The sequence below is a fragment of the Leopardus geoffroyi genome, chromosome A1 (assembly GCF_018350155.1).
Source record: "Leopardus geoffroyi isolate Oge1 chromosome A1, O.geoffroyi_Oge1_pat1.0, whole genome shotgun sequence".
NCBI lineage: Eukaryota > Metazoa > Chordata > Mammalia > Carnivora > Felidae > Leopardus > Leopardus geoffroyi.
The window spans coordinates 8,146,937-8,170,994 of record NC_059326.1 but is presented as its reverse complement, the minus strand read 5'-3'; the positions used below and the strand labels follow the sequence as shown (position 1 = coordinate 8,170,994).

General features: G+C 40.1%; 1 protein-coding gene across 1 annotated transcript; it reads right to left on the bottom strand.

The window, feature by feature from the left end:
• Nucleotides 1–7,666: 7,666 nt before the first annotated feature.
• On the bottom strand, nt 7,667–23,748 carry LOC123591822 (proteasome maturation protein). Its single transcript, XM_045466495.1, has 6 exons — nt 23,624–23,748; nt 20,926–21,023; nt 18,233–18,293; nt 15,300–15,401; nt 11,223–11,316; nt 7,667–7,837 (listed from the first exon to the last, which is right to left on the bottom strand). Exons 1-6 carry the CDS (start codon nt 23,714–23,716, stop codon nt 7,770–7,772), a joined length of 516 nt encoding a protein of 171 aa, XP_045322451.1. The 5' UTR covers nt 23,717–23,748; the 3' UTR covers nt 7,667–7,769.
• Nucleotides 23,749–24,058: the final 310 nt, after the last annotated feature.

The following is a 24,058-nucleotide window of genomic DNA, read 5'->3' as shown; positions in this document are numbered from 1 at the left end:
TATCCATCAACTTTATGTAAATTTTGCCTCAATAACCTTCAATTAAAAAGCCTATATTGATGCTGTGAAGCCAGCACTAATATATGCTTGAAGCCCTTGATAAAGGTATAATAGTTACCTAGCTTATCCTGGGAAAGCCAGTTAGGTGGACAGTGAACAGATTTATACAAGCAAACCAAAAATCCCAAGGCTCCTGTCTCTCAAAAGTATTTGACTTCCTCCTTCTACACCTGCTGTGCTCAGAAGTGTGATCCCTGGATTATCATCATCACCTCAGAATTTGTGGGAAATGCAAATTCTCAGGCTTCAACTCAAACCTCCAGAATCACAAACTCTGCGGGGGTTGGGGGAGGCGTTGCAGTCTGTGTTACTAAAAACCCTCCCATGAGCCCGATGCACAAAAAAGTTTAAGAACCGCTGCTTTACACAATACTAACAACCTCTGGCCTCTCAGCTTCATTTAGTGCGGGCCTGTGTTAAATGCAATTTTGCAAACAATTAAAACCGCATCCATCTTCTCGAGTTAAACGTGTCTAGAAGTATCTTGTATAAGGGGATCATACTAAGATTCGAAAAGCACATTCAACCTCTATTCTTTTGCACGTTCCTGAAATTCTTGGGATATAAAAATTAGCAGTCCCCAAATTCCTCCTCCACGCTAGATTTCTTTGGATTTGGCCTCCAGGGGGCATGCTAGGCTCTTAACACTAGCTCCGGGTTTGGGAATAGAGCACAGTGACAAGACAGTAAGTAATTGGTTTTCTCTGGTAAACTGACCCCCTCAGGTGAAAAGGTCTTAAGAAAGAAACACCCTCTGTCTAAGTGAAGAAATTGCTTCCTTGCTAAATCACATTCCTACTTAATTCTCAGGGCTCTAATCAGTGCTCCGATTTTCATACATTAGATCTGGTAAGGCAGTGGCTTCCACAACTGGGCCAATTCTGGAGCCTCACGCTGGTTTTTGCTACAGAACTATGCCTGTAAGACTACATTCTTTAGGCTTCGATAGGTTGGCTTGTGGATTTGAACTTGGTATTTACCTACTTTAAACTTTCCAGTACAACCAGAAGCCACCACTCCACCATCCTGACTTTTCCACATTCTGGTTGCCCAGAGCTTTGCTATGAATTGGGCATGTGATTTCATGTGACCAGAGAACCACTGGAAAGACAGCTAGACTTCCTACCCAGATTCACTGCCTAACCTATCCCAGTCAGATAACTAACCCCTGCTTCCCACAAGTCTCTGGGGATGTGCTCCCCATAACACCAACTATCTGATGCCAATTTCCACAGCATTCAGAGATCCTGACCGGAAACAACAAAATGTACTGTTTATCTTAAGCACAGTGAATTTACTGGAATGATAGCGATGTGGGGAACAAAGGTAAAAGATAAAAATTAAGTTTCCTTACAACTTACAGCCCGTTGACAAGTCCTTGAGACCCAGAGTGACATTCCTCTGGGAGCTCAGTTGCCTCCTTGATGACACTTTGCTAAGGACAAAAGGCAATCTTAGCTTCACGTTATCCCAACCTCCAGGATCCTGTTAAGTCTACTTTAACACATAAAAATTCCTTTGGAAACTTCCTTTCTCTCTACCCTCCCCGCCCCCGCAAATGTAAACAATCATCCTCCAAGCATATAGCCCACTGACACACATCTGAAGGGTGTCATGACTGAGTTTTTACTAAACAGTAATAAATTGCCTTTTCCTGACAAAAGCTAGTCTCCTCAGGATCCTGGAAACCTTGTTTCCAAAATACCTTGGAGACGTGTGCTATCCCTAACCCCCTCCCAATCTGAAAGTATATAATCAGTCACTCTTTACAACCCCAGCGCAGCTTTCTGCCCACGGTCCTGTCCCCATGCTTTAATAAAACCACCTTTTTGCACCAAAGACATCTCAAGAATTCTTTCTTGGCCATTGGCTCCGAACCCCAACATTTTCTACATCAGTAGTAGCTTCAATAAAAAGCCAAAGAACAGGTAAGAAAATAATAGGGAGCCAATGGAGCTCCAGAGATAAAGCAGCAGCGACACAGCAATAATCATGCGGCACCAAAGGGCGTTATTTCTGCCAGTGATGAGCCACCTCACTGTCTTCCTCATGCCCTTGTTCTCTGGAGTCCAAGTCCAGGCAAGAGGTTTGATTGGTTGACTCAGGTCACAGACCTGCCCCACGAGGCACCAGGAGCAGAGAGGCACGCCTTTACAGAATTCTACAGAGGCAGGTATGCGTGATCTTCCCCCAAGGAAACACGCAATAGAGGAAAGGTGATTTGCCTAAAGAATTCTGAATGTTCAGAAAGTGAGAGTGGATGCCAGACAGCCAAAGTAAGACAAATGAATTCTACAAAGTGGAAGGTGAAATAAAGGGTATGGTGGGATAAAGCTAGTCTTGCCTATCTTTGCCCAAAGCTAAACCCTGTTATAGAATATTTAAAAAACAAAAAAATCACCTTATTTTGAAAATGGCTAAAAACAAAGTAAAAAAGAAAGCATATTTTCCCTGTCTTTTCTATATCAACTCTACCCTCAGGTAACCAAATGGTAGATCACAGTAAGTTTCCTTCCAAGGGAGTAGTCCGGATAAAAAAGCGAAGAGGGAATGAATGACAGATTTAGAATTTTGCAACCCCTAATAAATAAATGAGCGTATGCATTGGGCGTCGGTGGCCACCAATAACACAAAATGAGAGCCCACTAGGCATTAGGTGTCTTTTTATGTCTTTTTATGGAACACCATTAATCGATCTCTTCCAAAATAATAAGCCTGAATGTGAGTAAATCTGTAGATTCAACTAGCAATTTATAGGAAATGCAGAGGTGAGAAGAACATGTGAAACTGTATCACAAGGACACAAACAACAAAAGCTAGACTGTGAGAAGTTGTACAGAACAACTTGGTCTCTTTAACAAATAGCAAGTGAAAGAAAAGAGAAATAGATGGAGGTTGAACCCATGAATCAAAAGACAACTGCCACAAAAACCAATCACAATGTGAGTTACTTGGATCCTGATTCAAACAAAGCAGTTGCAAATAAAGAAGTTTATAACACTTATTGGACTATCAGAAATCTGAATACTGACTAGACACTGAATTATAAGGAATTATTGTCCACTTAGGTATAATACTGCGGTTATGGTTAGCTTTATATAATGAAATAGTTCAGCATGGAATTGATGAATGAAATTTCTTTCCAAAAATATTGAGGGCGAAAGTGGATAAAAAAATGTCAATGAAGTAAGGCTGGTCATGAGTATATTATGGAACATGAGATTGTATGGTCTTTTTCTACCTACGTTTGGATGTCTGAAATTTTCAAGAAAAAAAGTTTAAAAGGAAGAACAATACAGCATTTCTTGTGCCTTATCAGTTCCTTTTCTCTTCTCAAATTTTCCTAATGTACTGCCTACTTGGAAGCCACAGCGTGTAATGGACCAAGACTATGGCTGCCCTTACTTGTCTTGATCTCATGACTTTCTCATGTGATCAGGCAAAACATCAAAACATCAGTAGTATTAAGTTCAGCAGTGTTTTCCCCTATGACTGACACAATACTTCTTTGGTCATAACTTCTCTAATAACTATGATTATGATAACTATGGTAACTAAAGTATCTCAAGTATATTCAAAACTCTGTGAAATAACATTAAATTAGGAATGCTAAAAATTAAATCCAGTACTTGAACCCCCATGGAATTTTCTTTTCAAATTAAAGGTCTATGTATTCACTAGAATGGTTAGGTTTAGGGCATCAGAGAGTGATGACAGAAAGGGATTATAAAATATAATACAATATAATTATACAAAATATAATACAGAAAACAAACAAATAAAAAGAGTGGTCTAAGTCTTCGGTTAAAATCAATCCATCTAGGGGCGCCTGGGTGGCGCAGTCGGTTAAGCGTCCGACTTCAGCCAGGTCACGATCTCGCGGTCCGTGAGTTCGAGCCCCGCGTCGGGCTCTGGGCTGATGGCTCAGAGCCTGGAGCCCGTTTCCGATTCTGTGTCTCCCTCTCTCTCTGCCCCTCCCCCGTTCATGCTCTGTCTCTCTCTGTCCCAAAAATAAATAAACGTTAAAAAAAAAAAAAAAAAAATTAAAATCAATCCATCTCACCAAAAGTAAAACAGCCTAGGTGAAGTTGAAGCAGAATTTCACCTGGTCCTTCACTGACCCAAAGCCATACCCTCTGCGACCTCTATTCTGTCACAGAGATGAACAACATAGACTCTTCCTGTCTCCACTAGTTCAAGACGCTAAAGAAAAGCAAAATGACAAAGTACAACTGGCAAAGCAGGTCTACTGGCTCCAGAAATAAACTCGAGATCTGAAAGCAAACTCTAAGTTTTCTAAACTTGATTTATCTTTAAAAGAGGGGCGCCGGTTGGTTAAGCATCAGACTTCGGCTCAGGTCATGATCTCATGGTTCCTGAGTTCAAGCCCCGCATCGGGCCCTGTGCTGACAGCTCGGAGCCAGGAGCCTGCTTCAGATTCTGTCTCTATCTCTCTGCCCCTCCCCTGCTCGTGCTCTCTTGCTCTCTAATATTAAACATTATATATATATATATACACACATATATACATAGTATATACATGTATATATGTGTGTATATATATATGTACATATACGTGTATATATATATATATTAAAGTCCCTTTTACTTTTTTCAATCAAAAAAACAACTGCTGAAATTCGATTCAAAAACTAACAGTATATTTTTTTTTTTAATTTTTTTTTTTTTTTTCCAACGTTTATTTATTTTTGGGACAGAGAGAGACAGAGCATGAACAGGGGAGGGGCAGAGAGAGAGGGAGACACAGAATGGGAAACAGGCCCCAGGCTCTGAGCCATCAGCCCAGAGCCTGATGCGGGGCTCGAACTCACGGACCGCGAGATCGTGACCTGGCTGAAGTCGGACGCTTAACCGACTGTGCCACCCAGGCGCCCCAAAAACTAACAGTATATTCTTAAACATAAGCATCTATAATAAAAAAAAACTAAACATATACATTCTTAAACATTCATTGTACATGAAGGAATCTAAATTTGTTTTGAAATCATGAGCTAAACAGGTCTAAAAAGTGTCACAACATTCTTAGTTTTGCTTTATTCAAATAGCAAGTCAAAATTTAGTTAATATATAGATTTTAGGTGCTTGATAAAAAAAAATTTAATCGATGGTAAATTTCAGCGGAAGATGATACACAACACGGTCTGTTTTTCAAAACTTCATCATCTATTTGTTCAGATCACCTTTTACATTCTTGCATGTCTGCGTTTGAAGGAGTAACGAAACACAGGCGAGCACTGGGTTGTACAGTGGTTGTGTGTACTCCTGAAAGAGGGATAACACTGCAAAGGGCACAATTAAGGAAACATGGTACACCTATCAGCTGTATTTTGCACAGAGGGTAGGAAAGAGCCATCCCATGGCGTGTAAGCCAAATAGTGCTTAATTTTTTGCCAACCGCCCCCAACACTTCCAGACAATAAAACCCACAAATCCCTTTATCCTCATATATATTGAGAGGCTTAAGAAAGAATTAGATTGCACCTTGTTAGGCATGCTTCCATCTTTTATTGTGAATTTTATCATTTTAATGTGAATAAAATGAATTTCAATTAGCCACCAACCTATGAAGTTCCCCTTGAACCCAAAGATAGTTCACAAGCAAAAAAAAAAAAAAAGACCAGGAAAATACTAAACTAATTCTTCAATAAAGTCACAAACGCTGAAAGAAAAAATGCCTAATTAGAGTTGGACACCTAGACAGGTAACTCAGACAGCCCTGCAATGGACTCTAATGCAGGAACCCAAATAATTCAACTCCAAGCACATAGTAAAGACTGCAGGAATTAAGAAATGGCAAGCTTTTCAGCAGTGAGGTAGGCCAGAAGAATTAACTAATTAATGCCAATGACTCTTGCTAATACAAAGGCAAAAGTGAGCATAGAGGAAAGCAAGCATACAAATCAAAGGTTCTCAAGCCTGGAGAGCTTTTCAAAAGTACACTTCCTAGGATCCATTCTGGTCTTATTGGAATTTCTGAGATTCAGACCCAGTACCAAAATTCCTTCACAAGATCCCCAGGTGATTTTTTGTGTATCCAGCAATCAGGATCACTGGTATTCTTTACAAAGAAGGTAAAAGAGGAAAAGGAGAGAGAGGGGAAGTGAATAGACCTTCAGAAAGTATTCCCATTTGTTTGAAGCATCAGCTTTCCATTTAAACTATGCTCATTAATTTCATAGTACCCTCTCCTGGTCAGGAAGGGTATGTAGTATTCTTAGAACTATGGTAAAGAAGAAATTTCCCATTTTCTTAGTTGAAAGAATATATCTAGAAACACTCAGTGAACCTTCATTAATTCTGTATTTTCTCATAATTTAAGTGTAAAATGGTTTGGCATATATTGTGGTAGCAAAGGTGTTTCTAAACCTAACCTCAACAGTCAGGAGTAATTTTAGAGGTTTGTCGTTGTTGTTGTTTAATGTTTATTTATTATATTTGAGCAAGAGCATGCAAGCAGGGGAGGGGCAGAGTGAGAGGGGGAGAGAGGATCTAAAGTGGGTTCCGCGTTGACAGCAGCCAGCCCAATGTGGGGCTCAAACTCATGAACCGTGAGATTATGACGTAAGCTGAAGTCAGACACTCAACTAAGCCACCCAGGCACCCCAAGAGCAATTTTTAAAAATGTGTTATCTGCTTTATTTCAAGGTTTGTCATCCCTGACACTACTGACATGTTGAACCAAATGATTTGGGATTGCAGGGAGCAAACTCTGAATATAAGCAGTTTTACAATATTCAGTAATAACTTTTTTTATGACATAGAAGGCTACTGTTTCAATATAAATTATGAGTTTTTAAAATCATCTCCATTTGGTACTTTTATTATCAAAATACATTTCTTATTAGTGAAAGATGACCCATTTACTAATTAAATCTAAAATTCTTTAATTTTTGTATACCAGGTTCATAAAGAATATCTCCTAAGAAAGAACAACCATAGCGAAGGTTTATTTTTAAATAAATTATTATGGGATTTGTTCATGGATACATAGTATGTGTGTACATGAATATTCTGATTATTTTTCAATTTAAGCATCTTGTGATATATAAATCTATGTGGTACAACAGTTTAATCAGCATATCCTGGTTGCTTTATTTAATTTTTCACGTTAAAGACAAGACCGAAATCAAAACCTTTGAACTTATACTTTTCAATCTCAAAGAATAGCTATAATTCTAAAATAGCATCAATACAGCCATTATTCTTCTTCTGAATATTAATGAGCTATACTGAAACAAGGTAAAATATAAATACCTTGCTTTGTACTTAATTTGAAGTGTTGCCACTAAAATCAATTACAGATGTTTATTCTGAAAGACATTACTATGAAGGTTGCAGACTCAAATGCTGATAATGGTTTCAGAACCAAATTTATAGAATACCCAAACAACAGGTTGCACTGTAGACCTGTAGACAGTTTTAAAATACTCATTAGCAACAATTTTTTAAAGATATAGAAGGCTACTGTTTTCATATAAATTGGGAGTTTTAAAAGCATCTCCCTTTAGTGCTTTCAACTGTCACATGGCAACAAACCAAAGACCCAAATAATTTCAAATGATCACAGATACTATTTAGGCAAGAATTCTCAGATGTCAGTACTTTTAATGTTGTGTACATCAAATTATAGTAAAAAGAGGACTATAAACAAGATGCAGCCCCTCTATTTTCATGAACAGCACGAGAGATTACAGTAAACCCAGTTTATATTCCACCATCAAGTGTGGCTCTCCCATTAGTTCACTTTGTGACGGGTCTGAAAACAAACAAAAACAAACATATTAAAGATTCTCAAAAAAAGATAAATTCAATGATTCCACTCACATGAAAATCTAGAACAGGCAAAACTAACATGAGAGAAGACAGACCAGCAGTTGCCTGGGGCCAAAGGTGAGGGACTGACTGCAAAAGGAGCAAGCAAACTTTCTGGAGCGATAAACATTTTATATCTTGACTGGGGGGACACTTACACAGCAGTACACATTTGCTAAAATTCACAGAATATACACTTAAAATGAGAGCATTCTATTGTATGTCAATTATACCTCAGTACAGTTGACTGTTAAGCAAACAAACAAAAACAACAACAGATTGAAAACGTTCTTTTTCAAAGCTCCGAAGTTTTCCAGAGGCTTCCCAGAAACAATCTCTAATCAAGAAATTGAGCAGTCTCTTAATCTAGTTTGCAAAAACGTTTTATTTCTATTGTTTTGTACTCTCTTCCATACACAAACATAAATCAGAATCCTAGACCAAGAAAATTCTTAAAATCTTCGCTCATTTTTAGAGATGAGTCAGACAAAAGACTTATTTTAACCATACGATACACCTAAAAGAGCTTTTAAAATTAATACTAACAGTAAGTTGCAAAATAACAAAGCCTTTTTCCATTTCTGTCCCCTACTCCACAAACAGGATAAAAAAACCCCAATGAACTAGACTGTCAAATCAGTTTGTAAAAATAAATAACCACCCACACTAAAATAATGATTACAGATCTGGATGTTTCCTCGCCGGATCTCCTAAGAGACGAGAGATTACTGTGTCACATCAGTTTGGTCATCTATATACTCTCTGCACTCATCGCACCATAAAGCAGCCTTAACAACAACTGACGCTGCGGTAATTATTAATAACCGAGTAAACTGCTATGTATGTAACAGGCATTCAAAATCTAAACTTAAAAAATGCCTGCACATGAGTACAAAGGATAGGCAAAGATGTTTGCCTACAGCACTGTTTCACGTGAGTAAGTGAAAAAAGATAAGCAACCATCAATAAATGCACTGAGGTATCACGCATACCGTTAAGATAGACCCAGTATACCTGTTGTGTTAAAAAAACAAAAACAAAACACTAAGCAATGCCAAATATTTCTGGTTATATATATTTGTACGAAGACATACAGGAAAAAGTCTGGAAGGAAATACACTAAATATAAATAGCAAGTAAATGAAGAACAAAAGAGAAATGGGTTTGGGGGTAATCATGGAGGACTTGAGTTTCAGCTGTCATGTTTTAAATTGTTAAAGAATACGTTAATTTGTATAATGACGACTTTCTTTTAAACCGTTTTAAACTTTGAGTTTAATAAAGTACATGCTTATTAAATAAGTCACTTCCACCAGAAAACAGCACGCCATATAAGCAGGGCGATGGCCTGTGACTCCAACGCCTGCTGTGAGACCATGAGGGAGGACTGAGCCTCTCCATCAGGCTGTTTAACCACCGTCCAGTGAGGGAACCAGAGTAAACAGAAATCCCCTTTCAGCATTAAAAGTCTTGTTTTGACTTTACTATTGCCCTCCTCATATTCCCTTCCCTTCCTCGTAAAATGTGCAGAATTTTCTTGGCCAAGTACTCCCTGATGAGCAAGCAAAACTTCATCACCTCCAACACTGAACTCAAAACCCTCCAGTCACATAGGTCTTCTTAACACACTCTTATGTGTGTTGAGACAATTCTCCATGCGTCTCTCACGCTTCTGTAAGCCTTGGATACACAGCCTGCCTTTGTTCTAGGCTCTCTGTCCAAAGTTGTTACTAAAGTGAACAGACTAAGAAGAAGACAAAGATCGTGTCTCCTCTAGAGCACAGAACAGGAAGCCTTACTGCCTGTTGTAAAAGATTCAGATGCCCTTACCTGGGGGTTCCTCTACCTGTAATAAAATACATAACATATGCAGCATCACCTGACCTTCTTCTGGCTGCTCCGTGGGAGCTGGGGCTCAGGGAACCAACCAGAAAGCTGACACTCCAGCTACTACTACTGTTCTTAGTAATAAACTGTTGTCTCTAGGAATCTTGTCTTCTGCCCGGATTCATGAAACCATGGCAGGCTAACCTGTTAGCTTCTACATAGGACAACATCAGAGTTCTTCAGCTGTTCTCTCAGGTTACAGACCCTGAACACACTGCTTCTACCTCTACTTTATCAACTAATTCACACATCTTCTAGGAATCAGGTTATGTGTCATATTCCCAAAAGTGCCTCTCTCTCCTACTCAACAACAAACTATACCCCTATCCCTTTTTATTCCTAGAATTTATCACAATTTGCAATTATATGTCTGTGTTTAACTGTTTAGCGTTTACCCCCTGCCTTAGAAAGCACAGTTTGTTTTTTTACCATTGTATATTCAGAGCCTAGCTCAGTGCCTGATACATAGTAAATATATAACTGAGTACATGCTCAACAAGCATCCCTCACTTTCTTTACACAAACTTACAGGAGGTGATTTTTAAATAAATGTGTTCTTATAACTAATTTAAAATGCAAGATAGAAACATGCACTCATGAACTATCACCTTGCTAACTTAAAATGAGGTGTAAGTTCAATGTAAAAAGCTTAGGGATTCCAGGTTTTCCTGCATTCAAAAGGTTCCCTCAGGAAAGATTCTCGAAGGGCAGGCTCACTAGACTTCTGTTGTGTCCACAGCATTTCCTCACCGGATATCAGCAGCCAAGCAAAACTAGTATAATTTAATCCTGTTGGGTTTTTCTGTTTCTCCTGAACCGCCGGGGCAAAACGAGCAGCAACAACACCAGACAGAATTACATTTGTTTATCTTCCTCAGGAGCAAAAAAATAGGGGATGCTGCATGTATGGTTCTTACTTAAAAGTCGTTTATCTCATATATGATACAATTATCCAAGGAATTTTGTTAAAAATGACAGATTCTTCTTTCCTATTCACCACGTACAGTAGCACAAAAATTCTTTGGGGGTGGGAGGCAATTTTTAAGGAAAAATTTTCTTATTTTTTCTAGTTCTTTTAAAAACTAGTCGTGTCCCACAAATATTTTAAATACTGAAACAACAATCATTGTTCAAGCTACCCTAACAATACTATGTTAGACTCACACATTAGTCTATGTCTGCAGGACATGAAATGAAAGACTATCATTAGTTGATTCATAGTAACTATAACCTTGAAACTCCACAAAGAACTTTCACCTTTAAAAACCAGTTAAAGAACAGTTATTACCATTAAATTTTGTCTCATTGCAATGAATAGACACAAGTGAATCCAATGAGCTGTAAGGGCCACATGGATGAGGACAGGACGCTGTGGGTTTTGTTTGCTACCATTGCCTTGTACATTATTAGGGCTCCATAAAAAGGTGCTGAATGACACTTACCATTAAGAATATCTTCAAATCCAATAGTCTCATCATTACCCCTCAAAATATCCAGTGAAAGGTTTGAGCTTGGAAGAAATGGAAGACGCTGAGCCTTCAGGAAAAATACGAAAGGGAAAGATTAGAGAAAACCAAAGGGGGGGGGGGACAATAAATAATCTAACTTCTTGCTCTTCATTCTTTATTTGTAAAATTCACAAAACTAAATAAACAGTTTAACCAGTGGGGGGAAAAAAACCAAATAGCAGTTCATATTTTAGACCCAAACCAAATTTTTTAAAATTCCTCAAAACTTTACTCAAAATATGTAAAGACCCTGAAAATTAGAGTTATTAACACTATTAGTTTTATTAACACTTAGTAATTCCATCAGGTTTGCACATATTTTGGGGCTTTGCTTCTGTCATACACACGACGACGTGCAAAAATCCCACAGCCTAACGCCATAATCTAGTTCCAAATAAAGGTGGGATGATCAAATTCCTGAAGAAATTCCAGCTTAGTAAGAATACTACCCTACTTAGCAAACTGATGACTTCACTCTGTATGTTGTTTCATATTGCTCATAGTAAAAATGTAAGTTATGGCCCTTTAAAACAGTACTGGTAACCAGAAAGGAAGGTCAAAGTCACTTGTGAGGCCTTTAAAAAACACAGTAACATCGGGCATTGGGGTGGCTGAGTCGGCTAAGCCCCCGGCTCTTGATTTTGGCTCAGATCATAATCTCATGGTTCATGAGTTCGAGCCCCACATTGGGCTCCGTGCTGGCAGTGCAGAGCCTGCTTGGATTCTCCCTCCCTCCCTCTCCCACTCTCGCTTTCAAAATAAATGAATGAACTTTAAAACAAAACAAAACAAAAAAAAAAACCACGATACCATTCTGAACTAGCAGTGTCTACTTTTTTCAAGTACCGTTTTTTTTTTAACGTTTTTTTTTTAATTTTTTTTAACGTTTATTTATTTTTGAGACAGAGAGAGACAGACCGTGAACAGGGGAAGGGCAGAGAGAGAGAGGGAGACACAGAATCTGAAACAGGCTCCAGGCTCTGAGCTGTCAGCACAGAGCCCGACGCGGGGCTCGAACTCACAGACCGTGAGATCATGACCTGAGCCAAAGTCGGATGCTTAACCAACTGAGCCACCCAGGCGCCCTCCCTTTTTTTTAATGTTTATTTATTTTGAGACAGAGAGAGAGCAGGAGAAGGGCAGAGAGAGAGCGAGAGACAGAGAATCCCAAGCAGGCTCCGTGCTGTCAGCACAGAGCCTGACACAGGGCTTGAACTCACAAACCGTGAAATCGTGACCTGAGCTGAAATCAAGAGTCGAATGCTTAACCGACTGAGCCACCCAGGCACCCCTTCAAGTAAAGTATCAAGCATAGTATCTGCACCCTGGTTTGTAAGCATAGCAGAGAAAGCATGGGTTGTAGAGCCAATGGTATCTGGATCCAGACTGTTTTAGGACTCACCATTACTTTGGCTTCGTAGAAGTACCTGATCTGTCTCACTCTTGGTTTCCTCATCTGGGAAACAGGATACTATCACCTTCCTCTCAAACTGGCGGAATGGTGTGGTGTAAAGTATGTATATAGTAGAGTCGTTGGCACATACTTGGTATTCGATGAACTTTTATATAAGCAAACCAAATTTTCAAGTTTTGTGTTCTCTGTTAGTCGTAAGATTAGTTTGGATATTAACAAAGGAATACCAAGAGTGATGGTCCGTGACCATACGATACCAGTATTTTAAAGTAACCATGACTTTGAAATCTCAGGGCGTTAAGATTATCTCCCCCAAGAAAATATAACCAGACTAAAACTATTTTTAATTACTAATGGCTTATAGAATTTAGGATGAAAAATCTCTAGGTTGACAAATGTATGTATGTATGTATTTTTTGTTTGTTTGTTTTTGTTTTTTAAAGGAAAGTAGGGAAGATAGAGGAAGAGACAAAAATGGAGCTTTAAGTTAAATCAGAGAGTGAGGGGCCTGGTAGGTACAGTTTGATCAGACACAGTCCTGAGAAAGCACCAAAAAGCAGGAAAGAGCAGACAGTTGTTATATATCCCAATAAGCAAGAACCACAACAGCACAAGGATAAGGGAAAAAGGTGGGGCGGGGGACAGAATTCTGGACGAGGATTTCTGGATTAAATGGAATTAAAAGTTTAGGCCCAGAATATGAGCAATATGTAACTGGAATCTGGGTAGCAGGAAAATAAAAGGGAAACGAACAATTCTGTGCCAAACATATGTTGTATTTAATCTTCAGAGTTACCCTAATAACCCGACAGTGTTGTTCCTGTTAACTCCATTTCACATTAAAAACAAACACAAGATCTGGGGCTCAGAAAGGTCTCTAACTTGTTTAAGTTCTTAAGACTGGTAGGCAGTGGAGCCAAGATTCACATCCAGGTTATTGTTAGAGCCACACATGCTCTTTCGGAGCTTGATCCTTGGAAAAAAGTTCTAAAACAGCTTCCAGGACGACTCAGCCAACACAGTTGCTGGCATGAATAGAATTTGTTGAGAAAGACATAGTAGTAGGAAGAACACGTGCAAAAGCCAAAAGGCCAGAAAAAAAACTAGGACGCTGAAAGTAGTTTCAGGAGGCTATGAAGTACACTGGAGAGCAAGGAGAGGCCAGTTCAGGAGCACAGCCACGTTACAGGGTCAGAGTATTATTCTGAGGGCAAAGTGAGGGGAGTGCCACGATCAACTCTGTATTTTACAAAAATTAATGTGGCTACAGCATGTACAATGGACTGGAGGGCAGCAGGGGGGGTGTCGCACTGATCCAGACGAAGCACAGTAGGGGATCAAAACCAATGCAGAAGCGATGGTGTCAACGTGTAATTGACTGGACGGTGGGAGGCAGGGTGGCGGGTGGGGACAGGTGCCGCTTGAGACAACCAAGGCTAATGCTGCAATCTCTGCCTTAGGTAGCAACCTAGTCACACGTGACACAGAGTATGTGCGGCATAAGGAGTTCTTCTGTACTCACACGTGTGAAACGTGAAGTGCCCGTGGGACTTACAACTGGAGAAGCCTACAGGTTTACAGCTCATGAGAATTAAAACTTGGGAGTCATCAACATATACATGATACCTAAAGTCACAGGAATAGGTAGGAAAAAATAGGATGAGGAGAGGACTGGAGACGGGAACTAACAAACCTGGTATTGCAAGATGCAGAAGAAAAAAGCAAAAGGAACCTACACAGAAATACCTGAGAAGGCGATTTCACACAGGAAGGAGTATCAGGAAAAGTGTGGTGTCCTAAAAGCCAGGGGAAGAAGGAAGGAGTCATTGGTATTACACACCACAGGGAGACCAAGCAAAAGGAGGGTATCCAGACGTCCACACTGTTCAGGAGCAGTTTCACTGGTGATGGAAGCCAGGAAACAGTGGGTTGGGTGGACAGGAGGCAAAGGCACATACGCAGCAAACAGAGGCAAGTCTACGACACTAACCTGGCAAAAGTACATTTAGTGAGCGAGAAGTTGCTATAAAGGGGCTGATACAACATTTGGGTTGTTTTAAAAGACAGAAAAGGTCGGGATGCACATAAACACTGCTGAGGAGTCTGAGCAAGTAGACAGAGAGGATGAAGACATCAGCTACACAAAGGATCCACGAAAAGGGAATTCTCTGATGTGGTGTGAGAGGGCAGAACCTAGAACACAGGTCGAGAACAGTTCTTACACCTGGAAGGACATTTCTGAAGATCTTATTCTTTAGCAACAGGGGTACCCAGCTATATGCAAACTGCCTGCCACGCACCACCACGTGGATATTTCTAGAGGCATTTCAAATTCAATGTAACCCTCCAAAAAGAAAAACATGAAAGCAGATGCAGGTAAGTTCTGGCACTGAGCTCTTAATTTGAAGTCTTCGCTTAATGTCTTCTTGTTTTTCTGTATAAAGTAGGACTCGTGGTCCTATCCTAAGAGGGGACAAAGTAGAATAGGCTGTAGAGAAGAGAAGGTAAGGTTTATAGGGCTATGACTAGGGAAACGTCCTTCCAGTCCATAGCAACACACAGGTGGAATGTATCATAGCTGACATGCACAAACTCACCTGCTGCACTGCCTTGAATTCCATTTGTAATTTGAGTGGAGCAAACAGACCCTGGATGTTTCTCAGTGTGGAAAAATTCATTTTATCTTGGTTGAGCTGGAACTACACAGGACAACAACGGAAGTTGAAAGGTTACACTCAACACTCTGCTTTCAAAACTTCATTGATACATGTATAACACAACACTTAGACAAAGCATTTTACTATCCATAACTGAAATAAGACACTTTTGTTAATAAAGTTTAGAGTACGTACATCTGTTTTATCCAGCATGCAGGTATAGGGTACTTCACTAACGTAAAATTACCCCTAAAACTTGGATTTACAAAACTTTAGATAAAGAATGTTTTTCACATTGCAAAAATACATTTACAAAACATTTCCGTGCTTTTGATTAGAATTCCCGCAAAACTGGTAAAACACAGAAAGGTATAAATAACCTGAGATCCAGAAATAGTTACATACAAGTGACAAAAATGGTGAATTTCTCAGTATGAAAATATACAATTCAAAGGATTTCACAAAAGAAATAATCACACCCATTATACCACCCTGTTAACTAGGCTATAATGTTTAAACTCCACTCTTTGGAGTAGATTCCTGGGGGGTAGGGATCCGAAACTCTAAAGTCTGTCCAGTTTGCATTGGATGCTAATAAGGAATTTTTTTTTTCTGGAATCATATTTTTACTAAACATTGATATTACTTGTAAAAAACTTTGACAATTTAATGTACTTCAGGCAAAATGAATCAACTCCATTCATGGATTCTAATCATACAGTTTCCTAAAATGGCTCTTAGGGGTAGCAGATATGATTTGCAGACAGACTGCTACAAAGGTCTGTGTAAGTTAACTATAGTAAGGTAAAGTGACTGACCTGTGTGATCATTTTTTATTATACTACATTCTCTTGGTAAGATTTTAAGTCATGGCAGGGGCAGGGTAAGAAATTTTAATCAAATACCTACTGAGAGATTAGTGCCCACTGAGACACAACCTGGGGCCATATACATGAAGTCTAAAGGATATTAAGCAATATGGTTTTTAACTACTGTAGCTGGAGTGCAAAATTTTAACAGATGGTCCTTAGAGAAAATATGCAATATTTCATTATGGGTATATAATCTGAAGTTCTCACTGAAGGGTTTCCTTTAAATACTAAATTAAGTAAATACAGTTTTATGTAAAAGATTCAATTTTACAAACTTTGATGAATGTATCCACCTTATAATATGCTGTCAAACTGCAATTATCAGTCAACATATACTTAATCACTAACAACCACATGCAAAATTAGAATTAGGCTCTGTGGCAATGTACGACAACCAGTCTACCACGGAGAAGGTTGTATGATCGAACTGGGAAAACATTACATACAGATCAGGACTTCTCAACCCCTGGCGCTACTGACATCTTAGGCTACATAATTATCTGTCGTGGTGCATGGGGACAGTCCTGTACACTGTAAGATGTTTAGCAGCATCCCTGGCCTCCGTCCAACTGATGCCACTACCAAAGATCCTTCTTCCCCAACCACTTGTGACAATTAGACCTTTTCAAATGTCCCCTGGAGGAGGCAAAATCATTCCTAGTTGAGAACCACTGGTATGAATAACGATGGCCATCTTCCCTATCGTTACTATAGCTCCCAATCAGGGAGAGCTACTTTAAGTCAGCATGTGCCAAGTCATGGGCTATTACTAACTCCATTATACAGATGAAGAAACTAAGACTTAAAGAGAAATTAAGAAACTTGCCCAAGTTCACTTAGCTGCTAAGTATGGTACCAAGAATTCAAACCTAGATAGTTCAATTACACAACCTGTGCTGAAGGATTTATAACAGAAAGTGCCAGACAATTTCAAGAGACTCCCACTACCTGGTTAAGTGATTAAGGAGACTACACAGAGGTGGCAGATAGAAGCTGAGTCTCAAAACAACTATATGATTTTTTAACTCTTCATCTGGGCCAGTCTCACTCAGATTTGTCCAAGTTTCTCTTAACATGTATTGCCCAGAAGTGAAGCAATATTCCAAATAATACTTGGGAAAGTGAGACTGTCTCCTCCCTTGATTTGAGTGAGCCCCATCTTATTAATAATAACATTGCACCATCTTCCTGAAGTAGTAAGACACCTCTTTATTCTTGCTCTGAACGTGTATTTAGAAACCCTGTAAGCTGCCTTACAACATCCATCCAGGCTATACCCCCTTTGGGAGTGACTGATCTAAAACTATTCAAATGTCTGCTCTCTAAAGCCTTCCACTGGCCGTATGCACAAGTGGTTGCTCCGTCTTCGTCCTCTATAGCATTTTATATAGCCACTATCCACTGCCTGTCCTCCCGTTAAATTCTCAGCCCCTCCAGGATGGGGATTATGTCATATTCATCTGTGTACCTACTATACCACGTAAGAGGATATGTCCCTCCGTACCTTGGAGGTGCAGGGCTTGAGAAAGAGGTCAAGGCTAGAGATAAGGATTTGGAGATCAATAGCAAAAATGGCAGAGGAAAAATATGAAAGAAAACAGGATCATCAAATGGGGAAATATTACGAGAGGAATGGTGGATTGGCTTTCAGAAATGTCCATAAAGGGGCACCTGGCTCAGCTGGTAGAGCATGCAACTCTTAATCTCAGGGTCATGAGTTCAAGCCCCATGCTGGGCATGGAGCCTAGTTAAAATTTAAAAAAGAAAAAAAAAGAAACACCCATAAAAAAGACAAAAGAAGGAATGTGTAGAGCTTTAGTGAAGCAGTACAATGATAATTTGAAGCCTACTCTACAAGGATACTGAAAATAAGTATTTCTTTTATTCTTCATGGTCAAATGCTCAAAATCAAAAATGTCTTAATAAATGAAACCACATAAGTATTACTAAAACTATTCTTCTACTAGAGAAGAAAAGTAAAAGTACAAGTAACATACTTACATTTTTTTCTGATAATTCAAGAGGATGACTAGGCAAAAGTTCATTTTTCACACAAGGAAGGCTGAAAATAAACATTTAAAAGGTAGATGATAAATCACTCAATCCCTAAAGCTCAAAATCACATCTATCAATACGTTTATCTATAACAGAATGCCACAAGGGACTTTTGGGGGACGATGACACTCTGCATCCTGTGACAGTGGTTACAGAAAATGATACATGTGTTAAAATTCATATAACTATGAATTGTAACATAATGAATTATAACGAGCTATATAACATTAAGAGAAAAAAAGTCAAATCTACTATACAACTGTTTTAAAATGTACCAATTAGGGGCGCCTGGGTGGCTCAGTCGGTTAAGCGGCCGACTTCAGCTCAGGTCATGATCTCACGGTCCATGAGTTGGAGCCCCGCGTCGGGCTCTGTGCTGACAGCTCAGAGCCTGGAGCCCGTTTCGGATTCTGTGTCTCCCTCTCTCTCTGACCCTCCCCTGCTCATGCTCTGTCTCTCTCTGTCTCAAAAATAAATAAATGTTAAAAAAAAATAATAATAAATAAAATGTACCAATTATAGATACTAGTAGTCAATTAACTAGGGAGAGCCCTTCAAAAAACAGTGTTTAAACGATGCCCTATTATCTAGAAGAAATTTAATAAAGTATGTTTAAAACTACTATTATTTGATGACGTGCTTCCTTTACTATGCAAAATATCTACACCCCTTCTGTTTAGGTCTAATACATATTCAATATTTAACGTATCTTTAATAAACACATGTTGAACAATGTGTTTCACATTTACTGAACACCTAGTATGTAAGGTCACACGCTGCTAGAACCAGACCACTGGTCTTTATCACTCTAGATATATAAAGGTAACTATTCTTATTGCCAAAACAGGATCTGAAAGCTGAAAGAAACCACAGAAATCCTGCAACAACCATTTACTGAATACTGTCTTTGTACAGAAGTATCCTACAAGTAGAATTTGAAAATGGTTCTGTTCACAGCAATCTTATAGTATAACCAGGAAGAAAAAGGAGCATTTTATGTGAAAATAAATAAATAACAAATCATCAGAACTTGGTTACTGACTAACTCGTGAATTTGATTACACTATGCCATAAATCAAATTATATTCTCTAATTCCAAAGACTATAAACTGCATCTTTCACTATAAAATGGAAAGACAATAATAACCAGGCATCATATCTGTCCCCAGACACCAGTATTAGAACAACATTCTATTATAGCAGGACCTAAATATCTTAAAGTTACATATAGAATTCAAAATTCAGATGCTACTCTTATTGGATTAAGCAGAAAGGCAACCTGCCAAGAAGTACTAGAAATCGAGACCTAAACATATAGAAACCTGGAAGAAATCAAGGGTACAACTGTGCACTGAGGGTAGAGAAGAAAAGTAACAACGGCTAACACTTACTAAGAACTTACTAATGTCAGGGACTGTTCTATTTTTCATGTACTAACTCATTTATTCCTCAAAATAAGATTTATACTATTAACAGCCCTATTTCACATACAAAGACTCTGAGAAATAGAGCAATTAAGTAACCTGCTCAAAGTCATACATCTAGTAAAGAGCGGATCAAAACCCAGGCGGCCTAGTCCAGAGTTAATGCTGTATCTGCTGTGTTCTAGTGTCTCCCAGAGAATTACTCCAGTAGGAAATAAGATAAGGACACAATGGCTTTCCAAGTCAGCAGTAGCAAAAAGGAGAATCCGAGCAAATCATGCTCCTGGGTGACAGCTCCTAGAAGGAGGCCCTAATCTGGGAACCCACTACCGTTAAAACATTTCTTCATTACAGAAAACATCCACTGAATGGATAAAGAAGATGTGGTACACAAACACACTCACACACACACTGGAGTATTACTCGGCAATCAAGAAGAATGAAATCTGGCCATTTACAACTACGTGATGGAACTAGAGGGTATTACAGTAAGCGAAGTCAGTCAGAGAGAGATAAATATCACAGGACTTCACTTATATGAGGACTCTAAGATACAAAACAGATGAACACAAGGGAAGGGAAGCAAAAATAATATAAAAACAGGGAGGGGGACAAAACATAAGAGACTCTTATTTTTTTTTTTTTTTTTAACGTTTATTTATTTTTGAGACAGAGAGAGATAGAGCATGAACGGGGCAGGGTCAGAGAGAGAGGGAGACACAGAATCTGAAACAGGCCCCAGGCTCTGAGCTGTCAGCACAGGGCCCGACGCGGGGCTCGAACTCATGAACTGCGAGATCGTGACCTGAGCTGAAGTCGGGCGCTTAGCCGACTGAGCCACCCAGGCGCCCCAAGAGACTCTTAAATATGGAGAACAAACAGAGGGTTACTGGAGAGGTTGTGGGAAGGGGGATGGGCTAAATGGGAAGGGGCATTAAGGAATCTACTCCTGAAATCACTGTTGCACTATATGCTAGCTAACCTGGATATAAATTAAAGAAGTAAATTAAATAAAAATTAAAGAAAAACAAAAACAAAAAACATCCATGCCCACACTCACCCAGTCTAACGTATATTACTTGCTATGTCCCAAATTAAATATATATTTATGGCCTATCAAAATATTTAAAGAATACCGTGAAAAAGAATTCACAGAAACATTTTATTACAACAAAGTCAAAGTCACAATTCCGCCCCTCCCCCCCACCCATATACCCTTTTCGAAGAAGATCATGACTTTCAAAAGGTCCACTTGCTGAAAGTTCAGTAACTGGAATACTGTCCTTTAGCTGAGATCCAAGTCCTCTGGCATTCTACAACACAACCAAAAACACCATTAAATACAAAAAACTTTTTAAAACTTACACTGAACATCTATGTAAAAAACTGTTTAAGCGTTAGACAAAAAAATAAAGTCTCTGCCCTCAGAGAGCCCATAGTCTAGACAATTGTGATGAGACTTAGCATTATGGTAGGGTGATTATACATGGTACACTAAATAATATCAAACTTGGGAGTAGGTAGGATCCCTGAGTTGATCTCTGAATACTGTCATATTGAAAGGCATTCTAGGAAAAAAGAACACGGGTAAAAGAAAGAGACATAAATGAATACACTACAAGTAGTTTGAGATAACTCCATGTCTCAGTGAGGCAGAGGTAAAGGCAGACTGGCAAAATGAAAAAAAGGCTTGAACATGCGAAGAAATTCAGGTTTTATTCTGAAATTGAGAGAGCCTCTGAAGGTTCTGGCATGATCAGAATTACTTTCAACGGAAAGATTCTTCCCCTAGGTTGGAATGATTAGCACAGAATGAAAAAAAGTCGAGGGCAGAATCCTGGAAACCACTATTCCTTAAAAAAGCACAAGGAAATGGGGTTAAGAATGAATAGAATGGCTAGAAGAATGAAGTCACAGAAGCTAAGAAAAAAAGGGACGTTCAGAAAGTATTTGGTTTCTGAAAGAGGGTACACCCTACGAAAAATAAATCTAATCAGCATAATGTAAACAAAACCAAAGACTCACAGTACATTGGGTACTACCGTATTATCACCCTCCACATCTACGCTATAAAACATTTAATCAAAAAAAATTCAATAATTATATTTAAATATAAAAACCATTTAATAATCAGCAGGTGATTTATTAAACACCCATTATGTGTCAGGTATTCCGGTAGATGCTGAATGTACACCTTCCCCAGGGTTGAGTCTAATGAAGATAAATTAAACAAGCAAATAAAATGCAATAAATGTTACAACAGGGAACACACAAGAGCTAACTTTTAATCACGTGTCGCTCACATACAATAACCCTGTAATTCTGCAGAAAAATGTACAACAGCTACAGGTAGTTTGGTGAGCAGCCTTACACTACTCTAGGAGAAACTACTCTGAGAAACCAGTGTTTTATGTTGACTGTTGGATTTACCCGTGTATTTTGTTTGGTCAGGTACTTTATCCTGTCCAGGGTTTCTTCAATCTACCGCCCTACTTCAAGACCTCACACCTGGGTAACCTTAACAGCACTCTGCTGGGTACTGCTGTCTCTAGACTCTTCCACTTTCCAATTCTGCATCTCAAGGTTTTCCTAAAACATATAATCTTCCCCACCAACCTATTAAAAAACAAAACAAAACAAAACAAAACAAAACAAAACAAAACAACCACCTTTCACCGATTCACCAATGTCCAGTCTGAAAAACAAAGCCCAATATCCTTATCCTGGAACTCAAGAACCTATACAACAGGTTCCCCAACACAGAAGTCAAGGTTGATCAGGAAATGAATCTGGAATCTATGTAGTGTGGCCTGTCTCTAACCTACTACGTGACTATGATCAAGGCATACAATGTCTCTGGCCCCATTTACTTATCCTCCCAGGCACCTGAACTCTTGCCAGGACCAGAGTGGTATGATTCTACCTTATCAAATGTATCTCCTAGTACTTTCCCACCAGGAAAGGAACACTCTCTTCCTCCCAGATTGCTTTATTGTAATGTAACAGAAGGAAAGTTTCTTCCATGCACAAAGAAAAGGAGAATTCTGATCTCTGGGTTCTACTATTATCATTTCCCCCAATTTCCTTCTGTACAACATCAGGATAGGCACCCGATGTTTCTACTAAAGCAACAGAGAAAACCAAATCTATGAAAAGTATCACTAGTTACACCTCAGAGAGTTTATACAACATCTTCACAATAATCAGCACTATTACCAACAGAAGCTTTCTAGATTTAGATGGCCTAGTATGAGAATCAGGGGCCAGGGCGGTTCAGGAGTCTTTCCCAAGCATCACTACTTTTACGTTACAAGGAGAGAAAGGTAGTGGAGGGGGGAGGGGATGCACTAAAGACACAGACACACGGGGAGTAACAACTGCCTTGATTTTTACCCCCTCCAACGTCTGGCATACTACAAGCTCCCAGAAATGTCTGTAAAGGTAACAGATGAAAAGGAGACTTTCAGCTGTGGGTCTGTTCGCAAAGCAGTTCCGAGGTCGGGGGTGGGCGAGGAGTTCGAGGGCTCTGGGCCCCTAAGGTTCGCCCCTCTGGGGCCCCTCAGCGCCGCATCACAGGCTGCACTCTCGGATGTGCCAGCTCGGCGCCAACCACGAGGAAGGAGCCGGGCGGTACTGGGGACTTGGGGACGAGGGGGCGCAGACCGAGAGAAGAGAACCAAGCGAAGGGGATGAAGCCGAAGCGCTCCTCGCGGGACCCGCGCCGAGCCCAGCCCGGACGACAGCCACGAAACCCCCAACCCCGTGACTCGACAGATCATGGCGCCCGAGGCCGGCCTCATCCTCCCGCCGCCGCCGCCGCCACCCCGGGACGAGCCAGGGGGAGGCGGCCTGTTCCTGCCGGGCCAGGGTCCCGAACCCGCCGGGAACTCAGGTCGCCCGGGGGCTCACTCACCATCTTCAACTTGCTCAGGGAACAGCCTCTCAGCCCCGTTACCGACAGCCGGCCCCACAGCTCACTTCCGTTTCCGGGGTTGCCCCCCCACATCCGCCGGAAGTGCGTCCGTCCGGGCGAGGAAGGAAGGAGGGCGCGGGGCGCCGGGAGGGAGCCGCGCGGGGCCGGGGCTCCCACGCCTGAAGTCCCGAGGGACCCGGGGCCAAGGGCGCAGTAAGGGTGTGGGCTGGGGGGAGGGTGGGGTCGGGACGAGATGTGCCGGAGGGGAGGGAAGACGCGGACCTCCGCTTAATGATAAACATCCACCGTTGGTACAGTATTTGAGGATGTGCAATGCGCTTTGGTAGATGCATCCCCTTAGTGAATACAAAACCTCGTCCAAGTGGAGACTACATTTTTCGTGAGGGCAAACGAGGCACAGGTGCAATGAATAAT

Bases quoted from the DNA above. Each gene is read 5' to 3' on its own strand.
- LOC123591822 (XM_045466495.1), bottom strand. From the start codon at position 23,716: ATGTGGGGGGGCAACCCCGGAAACGGAAGTGAGCTGTGGGGCCGGCTG. The intron at 11,317-15,299 runs GTGAGTTTGTGC...TTTTTCCTGAAG, and splicing joins AATTCAAGGCAGTGCAGCAG to GCTCAGCGTCTTCCATTTCT. The intron at 7,838-11,222 runs GTAAGTGTCATT...GTTTGTTTTCAG, and splicing joins ATTTGAAGATATTCTTAATG to ACCCGTCACAAAGTGAACTA.